General features: G+C 39.7%; 1 protein-coding gene across 1 annotated transcript; it reads right to left on the bottom strand.

The window, feature by feature from the left end:
• Positions 1 to 2,426: 2,426 nt before the first annotated feature.
• LOC135478288 (dynein axonemal light chain 4-like) lies at positions 2,427 to 8,577 on the bottom strand. Its single transcript, XM_064758565.1, has 3 exons — positions 8,438 to 8,577; positions 7,635 to 7,718; positions 2,427 to 5,763 (listed from the first exon to the last, which is right to left on the bottom strand). Exons 1-3 carry the CDS (start codon positions 8,498 to 8,500, stop codon positions 5,599 to 5,601), a joined length of 312 nt encoding a protein of 103 aa, XP_064614635.1. The 5' UTR covers positions 8,501 to 8,577; the 3' UTR covers positions 2,427 to 5,598.
• Between the last annotated feature and the right edge of the window lie 4,072 nt (positions 8,578 to 12,649).

The raw sequence follows: 12,649 nt of genomic DNA, 5'->3' as shown, positions 1-12,649 counted from the left end.
TAAATGATGTCAGATGGTGTATCAGTGATGTGTGCTGTCATAGTTGACATGGGTTTAGCCAGATAAAAGATGTCAGATGGTGTATCAGTGATGTGTGCTGTCATAGTTGACATGGGTTTAGCCAGATAAAGGATGTCAGATGGTGTATCAGTAATGTGTGCTGTCATAGTTGACATGGGTTTAGCCAGATAAAGGATGTCAGATGGTGTATCAGTGATGTGTGCTGTCATAGTTGACATGGGTTTAGCCAGATAAAAGATGTCAGATGGTCTATCAGTGATGTGTGCTGACATAGTTGACATAAGTTTAGCCAGATAAAGAATGTCAGATGGTGTATCAGTGATGTGTGCTGACATAGATGACATGGGTTTAGCCAGATAAAGGATGTCAGATGGTGTATCAGTGATGTGTGCTGACATAGTTGACATGGGTTTAGCCAGATAAAGGATGTCACCTGGTGTATAAGTGATGTGTGCTGACATAATTGACATGGTTTTAGCCAGATAAAGGATGTCACCTGGTGTATCAGTGATGTGTGCTGACATAGTTGACATGGGTTTAGCCAGATAAATGATGTCACCTGGTCTATTAGTGATGTGTGCTGTCATAGTTGACATGGGTTTAGCCAGATAAAGGATGTCAGATGGTGTATCAGTGATGTGTGCTGACATAGTTGACATGGGTTTAGCCAGATAAAGGATGTCACCTGGTGTATCAGTGATGTGTGCTGTCATAGTTGACATGGTTTTAGCCAGATAAAGGATGTCACCTGGTGTATCAGTGATGTGTGCTGTCATAGTTGACATGGGTTTAGCCAGATAAATGATGTCACCTGGTCTATGAGTGATGTGTGCTGTCATAGTTGACATGGGTTTAGCCAGATGAAGGATGTCAACTGGTGAATCAGTGATGTGTGCTGACATAGTTGACATGGGTTTAGCCAGATAAATGATGTCAGATGGTGTATCAGTGATGTGTGCTGTCATAGTTGACATGGGTTTAGCCAGATAAAAGATGTCAGATGGTGTATCAGTGATGTGTGCTGTCATAGTTGACATGGGTTTAGCCAGATAAAGGATGTCAGATGGTGTATCAGTAATGTGTGCTGTCATAGTTGACATGGGTTTAGCCAGATAAAGGATGTCAGATGGTGTATCAGTGATGTGTGCTGTCATAGTTGACATGGGTTTAGCCAGATAAAAGATGTCAGATGGTCTATCAGTGATGTGTGCTGACATAGTTGACATAAGTTTAGCCAGATAAAGAATGTCAGATGGTGTATCAGTGATGTGTGCTGACATAGTTGACATGGGTTTAGCCAGATAAAGGATGTCAGATGGTGTATCAGTGATGTGTGCTGACATAGTTGACATGGGTTTAGCCAGATAAAGGATGTCACCTGGTGTATAAGTGATGTGTGCTGACATAATTGACATGGGTTTAGCCAGATAAAGGATGTCACCTGGTGTATCGGTGATGTGTGCTGACATAGTTGACATGGGTTTAGCCAGATAAATGATGTCACCTGGTCTATTAGTGATGTGTGCTGTCATAGTTGACATGGGTTTAGCCAGATAAAGGATGTCAGATGGTGTATCAGTGATGTGTGCTGACATAATTGACATGGGTTTAGCCAGATAAAGGATGTCACCTGGTGTATCAGTGATGTGTGCTGTCATAGTTGACATGGTTTTAGCCAGATAAAGGATGTCACCTGGTGTATCAGTGATGTGTGCTGTCATAGTTGACATGGGTTTAGCCAGATAAATGATGTCACCTGGTCTATTAGTGATGTGTGCTGTCATAGTTGACATGGGTTTAGCCAGATGAAGAATGTCACCTGGTGTATCAGTGATGTGTCCTGACCTAGTTTACATAGGTTTAGCCAGATGAAGGATGTCAACTGGTGAATCAGTGATGTGTGCTGACATAGTTGACATGGGTTTAGCCAGATAAAGGATGTCAGATGGTGTATCAGTGATGTGTGCCGACATAATTGACATGGGTTTAGCCAGATAAAGGATGTCAGATGGTGTATCAGTGATGTGTGCTGTCATAGTTGACATGGGTTTAGCCAGATAAAGGATGTCAGATGGTGTATCAGTGATGTGTGCTGACATAGTTGACATAGGTTTAGCCAGATAAAGGATGTCAGATGGTGTATCAGTGATGTGTGCTGACATAGTTGACATAGGTTTAGCCAGATAAAGGATGTCAGATGGTGTATCAGTGATGTGTGCTGACATAGTTGACATGGGTTTAGCCAGATAAAGGATGTCAGATGGTGTATCAGTGATGTGTGCTGTCATAATTGACATGGGTTTAGCCAGATAAAGGATGTCAGATGGTGTATCATAGTTGACATAGGTTTAGCCAGATAAAGGATGTCAGATGGTGTATCAGTGATGTGTGCTGACATAGTTGACATAGGTTTAGCCAGATAAAGGATGTCAGATGGTGTATCAGTGATGTGTGCTGACATAGTTGACATGGGTTTAGCCAGATAAAGGATGTCAGATGGTGTATCAGTGATGTGTGCTGACATAATTGACATGGGTTTAGCCAGATAAAGGATGTCAGATGGTCTATCAGTGATGTGTGCTGACATAATTGACATGGGTTTAGCCAGATAAAGGATGTCAGCCGGTTTATCAGTGGTGTATGCCAATCTAGTTGACATGGGTTTAGCTAGTTAGCTTTGATCGCAGGCTCCAGGTGTCTCCAGATTACTTTTTCTGCTTCTCTATCCTGTACTCTATTCTGTTGATTTGGATAGCCATAGTTATTGTCCATGGTCGTTACACAAATCTTTTTGTATCAGTTTTGGCCAAGAATGGCTTTTAACTTTAATGTTCGCCCACATATTGAGCATTGTGCTCTTAATATTTCTTTATTAACTATAGTTATATTATTGTTATATGTTGCTTTCCTCTTACCATAATGCTGCCTTGAGTGTAGTGTAAAGCATCAATCAAATAAATATTGTTACAAATATATATTGGTGAAAAATCTTATCTGCATGACTTTATATTGATTTATGTAATACTAAATTGTATTTTAAAAAAGAATAAATGGCCGAGACAAAATATGCTGATTCATAAGGTATGATGTATTACAATCTGCATGTAAGTCTATTTATGTTACGATTTACATCACACTGAAGATCCTCTTTCCACCACTTGACCTCCAGGAGGTGTAAGGATGTGGGATCTGAGTGTAGCCTAACTGTTATTCACCAGGTACCTGACAATATCATCCAGTTACACTGTAATTAAGTTTGCAGCTGAACTAAGAAGTGGATTTGAATCCCTAGCAAGACAGTGTCCAGGTTTTGCTGAGCCAGGGAGGGGGTTCTGTATTCTGACTTGTGCTTATTGTACAGGGTTATTGCTTCATGTTAGAATGCGTATAAATAGCACATAACCAAGTCTGATGACATACACATATATTTATGCACCATAAATGATAAATACAACCAGTTATGCATGCACCAAAACATGTCCTGAAGCTACAACTGTCATTTTACCCTAGCAGACTGATCTAGTATACCCTAGTCTGTGTTCAGCAAGTGTGAACTGCATGAACTGTATAGCATGTACAGAGTGGCAATTTCAGGACAGATCAGGTTTCCAAATTTTGGCTGATACATCACCTTCGGCTTTACAACAGTGTTTTGCTGTGGTTTGTGGTATATAAACGACTAAACACTTCTCACAGGCTAGCGGATAACAACTGGCCTTAGAATCTCTAAGAGTTTCATGAACAATTTGATACTCCATGTAATAATTATTGACTTTAGTTCAGTAGATGTATTTACCTGATATCACATTAATAGGTCAACACTTCCTACTGAAGGCTTCTTTTGTAATCAGCATCAGAAACAAATAACCACAAGCCATCCTGTCCCTTTTGTGCTCACAGACTGAATGTCTTTGCACAGTGGACGTGTACTTGTTTTATTTCCATTGGTGCAGCAACCCCTGTATTGGGTGAGGTACACCAGTTTTGTCAATACGACACTACCGTTTGCTATATCAACATCCACTTTGACATGGATTGGTGCTGAGTTGCAGGAGAGGTATTCAGTACAGCATACAAGTAGACCTGTTTGCAATTTACACAGTAGAACTACTTGTAAGATGTCAGTGTAAAGTTAACCTTCCTGACATGCAATATTTAAGGTTACAAGTAAATCCTCACTGACTTATCCATGCCTTTTCTGATTTTTCACCCATTTTGTGTGCTTACACTTCTGTTATTATCATACACAGTTGTTTGATTGTCCACAAACCATCAAATCATGTATGAATGCCAGGAAGTGACATTATACCTTTGGGCATTGCAAACTCCTCATTACTGGCTGATCATATCTCATTGTATCTCTTAAACTTAAACATAAGCATAGTGTGAAACAACAAGGCTTTAAATGCATAGTAACGGCAACAATGCCAAGATTTTGGCATGAATTTGATAAAGGTAACATGTAAATGAGTATCAAAATTCATCAATATATCTTAAGTTATAAATCTGAACGTGTTATAAATGTATGTACCTCAACAACTGCCATAAAAAGTTAAAATAGTGCATAGTAAACAAGTGTAGGGGAGTGTATAAAAATATACAGATTCTATAAATAAAAGTCTACACAGTCCCAAGTGCCACTGCTTTACAAAAGCAAACAATCTGTAGCAAGCTTGCCATATGACATCTAGTCCAGTAGCCCCAGGTGGCTACTTCAGCTCCTTTCTCTATATTGGGCTGGCAGAGTATCGTAGCCACAGGGGGAACCAATGGTAACGCATACACTGATTCACGCCATGTCCGATTAGTCCTTTCTAAACAATGGCTGCAGTCCAAAAGTGGTGTCAACCTTGGCTCTTACCTATCCGCTCGCCTGCACACGCAACATCTGACACATATTCCACTTGGTAAGGACACGAGACCCAAATTCATGTCACGGTCATCCACCATTATGGATCTGGAAAAAGTTATCGTTCTTAGATGGAGCATGTGCGTTAAACCTGAAAAGCCTGGGATGTTGGGTGCACAGGCAAGCTGAGAGGTAAGAGCCAAAGTTGACACCACTTTTGGACTGCAGTCATTGTGTATGGGTTACGACTGGTTCCTAGGCTATGAAGCTATGATGCTCCGCCAGCCCAATATAAACAGAGGAGTTGAGGTAGCCACCTGGCGCTACTAGTTCAAGTATCCTCCAAGCACAGGACGAAGTGACTGATAAAACGTCATTTCCAGGTAACGCAGGGTTCAATCAGCCTATAACGTACATTGATCACAACCATAGTGGCCGGTGCTCTTTCTAACGTGCCTCGTCGTTGTGTCCTGGCCCAAAAGAGCCCCTTGGAGCATCAGGCTACTGTCGTGCAGTTTTATCCTCCACTACAAACATGTACTAGAACTTCTACTGTGCGTAGCCTACATGTACATGGGCACGCTCTGCGTGAGAGACCAGTGCCCCTAACATCCTTCATCCATCATTGTGGTCAATTCTTCTCTGGAATAACTCCCTGGAATTCACAAGATCACTGGTACAAACTTAACCTCTCAGGCTCATCTGTAGTGGCACAGCACCAGGTCACATCAGCAACATTTCCACACAACAATGGCCAGGTTTCCTCCAAAGAACATGTACAACATGTTCTTCAGTTCATGGGTGACTTCAAAGCCATAGCCTTCTCCAACAACAACATGCCACGAGGCTCCAAACTTCTTGTCCATTGTCTCCTTTATCATCTTTGATGCAAACTTCAACAGAAGGAAAGAAGCCATGTTAGTGAGTAGAAGCCATCTTGATATTAACACTGACATAAAGTAGGGATTGTCTACCGATATAGACTGAGGGATGGAGGCACAAAAATGGTCCACATTAACAAAACATGGGGCAAGAGGATTTGATTGGCTCAGCCATCTGTACACAATAACTGAAGTCGCTCGACTTCTCATCTAGACATTCTTAGCACCTGTCATTTTGTGCCCTTGTGTACATGAATAAAATGTGGGGAAACTCAAGTAATTTTATCAAGATATATTTAATGCTTGAACAAAAACCCACTCATTTAATACTGTTAATAATCCTAATTTTGGTATATTGTGAGTAAAACTATACACACTCACTAAATGTCTATACACATTGTGAAGTTTATCCTGTAATCACGTCCAATGGAGAGACTATTATAAAGTTTGGAGAGACTATTATGAAGTTTATCCTGTAATCACGTCAAATGGAGAGACTATTATAAAGTTTGGAGAGACTATTATGAAGTTTATCCTGTAATCACGTCAAATGGAGAGACTATTATAAAGTTTATCCTGTAATCACGTCCAATGGAGAGACTATTATAAAGTTTGGAGAGACTATTATGAAGTTTATCCTGTAATCACGTCAAATGGAGAGACTATTATGAAGTTTATCCTGTAAACACGTCCAATGGAGAGACTATTATAAAGTTTATCCTGTAATCACGTCCAATGGAGAGACTACTATGAAGTTTGGAGAGACTATTATGAAGTTTATCCTGTAATCACGTCCAATAGAGAGACTACTATGAAGTTTATCCTGTAATCACGTCCAATGGAGAGACTATTATAAAGTTTGGAGAGACTATTATAAAGTTTATCCTGTAATCACGTCCAATGGAGAGACTACTATGAAGTTTGGAGAGACTATTATGAAGTTTATCCTGTAATCACGTCAAATGGAGAGACTATTATAAAGTTTATCCTGTAATCACGTCAAATGGAGAGAGTATTATAAAGTTTATCCTGTAATCACGTCCAATGGAGAGACTACTATGAAGTTTATCCTGTAATCACGTCAAATGGAGAGAGTATTATAAAGTTTGGAGAGACTATTATGAAGTTTATCCTGTAATCACGTCCAATGGAGAGACTATTATGAAGTTTATCCTGTAATCACGTCCAATGGAGAGACTACTATGAAGTTTATCCTGTAATCACGTCAAATGGAGAGACTATTATAAAGTTTATCCTGTAATCACGTCCAATGGAGAGACTATTATAAAGTTTATCCTGTAATCACGTCAAATGGAGAGACTATTATAAAGTTTGGAGAGACTATTATGAAGTTTATCCTGTAATCACGTCCAATGGAGAGACTATTATGAAGTTTATCCTGTAATCACGTCCAATGGAGAGACTACTATGAAGTTTATCCTGTAATCACGTCAAATGGAGAGACTACTATGAAGTTTATCCTGTAATCACGTCCAATGGAGAGACTATTATAAAGTTTATCCTGTAATCACGTCCAATGGAGAGACTACTATGAAGTTTATCCTGTAATCACGTCAAATGGAGAGACTATTATAAAGTTTGGAGAGACTATTATGAAGTTTATCCTGTAATCACGTCAAATGGAGAGACTATTATAAAGTTTATCCTGTAATCATGTCCAATGGAGAGACTATTATGAAGTTTGGAGAGACTATTATGAAGTTTATCCTGTAATCAAATCCAATGGAGAGATTATTATAAAGCTGTACCGTAGTCAGGCTATCTCATTACTTGAAAATACACATTATAAAGTTGTACCTGTAGTTATGCTACCTCATTATTTGTATATACACCTTATAAAGTTGTACCATAGTTAATGCTACCTCATTATTTGTAGAAAACTTTTCACAGGCTGTCACACATAGCTCCATCGTCTCTGTCCTCATGTCATCGGTCATATCAGAGTGCTGGAAGTAAGTACAAGGATGAAAAAATAAATCTGGAGATAATACAATTCTCTGTAGCCCTAATCTCAAGTGACACAATCCTCAGAAAGTGAAAAGTAGAATGAACTAAAATAACTAAAATGTTACTACAATAACCAGCCCACCTGGGGCATATATATATATATATATATATATATATATATAGTATCATGTTTGTAGATGTATATAATATATCAGTACTGGTATGTAAAACTACATGCACCCTCGTGATTGTTCAAACATGTTATATTATAAGGCTTACGAACAGACTGGAACATAAATTTGATACATATACTGATCCAAAATATAATTCTATCTTAAATTAAATTCAGCACTCAGGCATATATAGCATACATAAATATAACCATCTTAACAGTACCAGCAAGTAGTTCAGTAGGAGTTACAGATATGAACGTGAACCAAGCTGCGACATTGCCTTATTTCTTCGCAAGGTATCGACATGAATGTACACCGTGCATGCATTATACAAAATTGTCCTAAATCAATAGCAGTATTGGGAACACACATCGGAGCGTGTTGTTTTCTGTACCGGGTATGTTACTGTGACTCCACAACCGTCTTGTGGCTAACCCAGTGCACGACATTATTATTTTATGGTGGCGTAATCACTACATCTGACTCCCGCCCGCCCGATCATACTAAATCTTCGGTTTTCCTTTGTATATTTTTCGCCAATTTACCCGAATTAGTGGATATGTATGTATCCTCTTTTCTGAGTCAGTTTTCTTGTCTTCCGAGGCCATGTTTGGAGCCGTGATGATGGGAAACTAACAACATCAACTTCGTCAAAACTTCTGCTTTCTTTCGAACAAATAATCTGTCACTAAGGCAAACGGAAGCCAGCCTCGTTATCATACTCAAGAGGTCAAGGCGTGCAAGTGAAAGTCTGTAAATGGCAGGTGCGCGAGAAAAAGCATTTGTACTATCATATATGTATGTGGCGGAACGGGGCGGTGGTGGAGCAAACCACAATAGCATCCAGAAAATGTTTCACTGATGATGTCTAGGGTGCTGGCTAGTACAAAATTAAGGACTTTATGCTTAAAGTATTCGTGATTTCAACTATATTCTGATTTTTCATGTATTGATCCCAAGATTTGCATACATGTAAATATGTACAGTGTCCATAGGACCGACCAATGTTAGTTGACAAATTCTTGAGTATGACATTAAAGAACAGTCAGATCATACAGCATCCACTGGAGACAAAATTATGTCTGCAGTTTCCTACAGTTGTTTATTATCCTGTATTTTTCGGAAATAATTCCTATATTTCCCCCAATATTTTTATCGAAAACCTCCTATATTTCCCTCTGGATGTCTCCGAGATAATATATCGGAGACATCCAGAGGGCTGCCTGTTCTAAGGTTGGCATAAATAAAAATAGCCCATGGAAATTACACAAAATGAGGAAGAGAGATATTTCCAGGGTCTAGCCTTCTTGACGCGATTGGCGACCATGGACCCTTTTGGCTGGCCGAGTCTCATAACAGGCTAGTTAATAGCAAAGATCACATGATTGGCGTCGACTCTAAGGTCCGACTCATTTGGGGCTGTTTTTGTCTCTCACCCCACTGCAGCTAGCTTAACCAATTAAGAGTTACCCCCCTCTGCAACTAGCTTGGGGGTAACTGACGTCTTGACTTTTATCCCCTGGAAAGATATCAACATATTTTTTTACTGTTATTTTTATAACGGTATATTTATTATATTCATAGCGTTACACGCGTAGATCTATTACGTACACACGTAGCCTGCACGTGCCTTGTGTATATAGGCCTGCATGGGAGGCCTTCATGTACAACAAGGGTTAAATCTAATTTCGACGTGAACAGTGAATCTGGAGACAATTTCCAAACCAGATTATTTCACTTATATATATAATTACTTTATTGTAAAATTGTAAAATTGTTTGCTTCACTTTCGGCAATCACTAAACGATGTTCTTAGAAAATGACACGTGTGTCTAATATATACACCACGTCCTACAATCTCTGCATGTTTAGTAATGGGGATACAAGTAGGCCTATATCTTGTAGCTGATACATGTAAACACAAGTATCATTTATAAGTCCTTAGGTTATTTTCATAAATAACATTTACAAGGGAGATAACTGCTGTAGGCTTACCGTGAAACAGGACATTAGAAGACTTTAATTTTAGGGGAAAACGTGAAAAACCATTTAGGCTTACGGAATAACTTCGGAAATATAATTTCTTATTTTTTCTTGTTAATTACTTTGCTTTAATTGCGATGCCCAAACAGGGCACCTCAACTTTTAGTGGAGTGGCCCAGATATTCCTGCGCCACAGTAAATACACACTGTTGTCGACGATACAATTTAGAGCTAGATTTGGTTTTCACAAATAACGTGAAGTAAGAAATTATTCCAAATTATGTTAAGAATTGTTAAATTCTTTATCTTCTGTCGATCAGATGAGGCTCTTTGACGAAGCTTTTACGAAGACGCTCATCTGTGCCTAGTCTATAAAAGTCGGTGCCTCAACTCTTAAACTCGGAGCTCCAGTGTTAACCCTTGAACCACGATTAAACTAGGCGGACAGGCTTTCTAATGTTTTAATACTTTCGTTAGTCTTAGGCTAAGTGCTCTTTCAGACCTCACATCAAGGGACACCAATTAACACCAACTTAATGTCTGAAAACTCGTCAATACGTCAATCTACAAGGTCGAGGAGCTTCCGGGAACTAGGTGCCCCCTGGACTCTCGCCTGATATGTCGGGATAGACTTTTGAACTGCCGCCTACTTTAAGTCTTGTAAACATTTTAAACGGCCCTGTACCTTTCATACCCCATGTCTCAGTGCTTCAACTTTGGATGGTTACTTAAAAGAGGAAGTTGCAACTTCCTCGCTTGGCGTTCAGCGTGAAGGCGATAGTGCAATGACTGGTTGACCCGTATCAGTATAATGGCTCGGGTGGGTCTGCTTACTTGCCTTCGGTCAGCCGTTTCAGTGAAGCAGCACTAGATAAATGAGAGGTAGAAATCCGTCCCGCATCAAGGAGACACATGCAGTCTAAGGATTCCTTCGTCGTCATATGACTAAACAATTGTTAAGTACGACGTTAAACCCCAAGCACTCACTTACCTACTCGAATGGTTACCGAAGAATGGATGGAAGGCTGTGGTGATCTAAAGCCGCAGAGCGCCATGACCCTCGCACATGAGTAAACTTTGAAAACATTCATTTTCAAGAATTAGGTCAATTTTACGGCTCTATATACCTACTCTCCAGACCCCTTCTCTCGGTACATCAAAATGACTGAAATCTCGTCTGCAGCAATTTACAACTGGATATAGCTTTCGGGCCAAGGCGGCCCCTGGACTCTGATATTTGCCCAACCTCCCCATCTTTTAAATTCCTTCCCACACTACCGACTTAAATATATATTGTATAAGGAAAAACATGAAGTGTCCATGTTACACACAGATTACTGTATCCGTGTTACACATATGTACTGTATCCGTGTTACACAGAAATGTACTGTGTGCGTGTTACACAGAGATGTACTGTATCCGTGTTACACAGAGATGTACTGTATCCGTGTTACACAGAGATGTACTGTATCCGTGTTACACAGAGATGTACTGTATCCGTGTTACACTGAGATGTACTGTATCAGTGTTACATAGAGATGTACTGTATCCGTCTTACACAGAGATGTACTGTATCCGTGTTAAACACACATGCACTGTATCCTTGTTACACACACATGCACTGTATCCGTGTTACACACAGATTTACTGTATCCTTGTGACACACAAATGTACTGTATCCATGCCACTCACAAACGTGCACGTGACTGAGACCTCTTAGCGATTTGTTGTAGCTATCAGTCAAATTTAAACTCTTAATAAATTCTAATTTGCTGGTCATTTCACTGTCTGGACCTTGCTAGTAAGTAGGCCTGCGTATGACCTTTAATGTTGGGGTCATGCCGTCTACCCTGCCTTCTGAGAGAGCACTGTAGCTCCTTCAATGGTATTTATTGCAGGTATAATAGGCAGCATGTCCCTAGATCTTCTAGTGTTTGTTTGAAAGAAAACAGTGATAAATACAAGGGAGGCTACATTCAGTGAATTTCTATAGGCATGTATACGATGCCTTTAATAAAGCCGTTCTATCCATTCCCTTTACTGGTCTACGTAGATAAGAGGAATCTCCTCATACAATACCTAATTGGTTTTGCTAAACGAGACAAATCAGCCATGCATACAGTACCTATAGACGGCACAGAAGTTAGCCGGGCAATTTGTCCTCGCTTCTCAGATTGTCAACAGCACATCCGTCTTCTGTCCTGGCCAACCCTCACCTGAAGACCAGGTATGCAGCACTATTTCACCAGACTTAAACATTCAAATGTTCATCCCTTTATTTATTTCCCTCTTAGTTAATGACCAGTCTGACATAGGCTTATATTTATATACAGGCTATAATATAAACTATTGTATTAAGCTGATATACATTAGAAGAGGGAATTAATCTGCGTTGTCGCAATAACCCTACATGTACCTCTGGAAACTGCTAACGGGGAAACTCCTCGGGATATACATGTACACGTACCACGGAAGTTAGCATGAACTGCAGCGTATTAAAGATTGTGAAGATCTGTCTGGATTCTCTCTATACAAATGAATGGCTGTCCGGCTAAATTTGATGAAAAAGGGAAACCTTATAGATAATATCTGCATAACGTAGATGTACTTTGAAAATCGAACGCGAACAGTTTAGACCCCAATGAAAAGGTGGACACTATTATAGTGGAAAACTTTAGGGATAGTGCTATGATAACGAACTTACCGATTCGTGAGACGTAATTGGTGACAATAACGATCGACGACTCTCTAGAAAGAACGAAAATGCTCTTCCA

This window comes from Liolophura sinensis, chromosome 1 (assembly GCF_032854445.1).
Source record: "Liolophura sinensis isolate JHLJ2023 chromosome 1, CUHK_Ljap_v2, whole genome shotgun sequence".
In the NCBI taxonomy this organism is placed as follows: domain Eukaryota; kingdom Metazoa; phylum Mollusca; class Polyplacophora; order Chitonida; family Chitonidae; genus Liolophura; species Liolophura sinensis.
The sequence above is the reverse complement of the archived record's forward strand: the minus strand, read 5'-3'. Positions and strand labels throughout refer to the sequence as shown.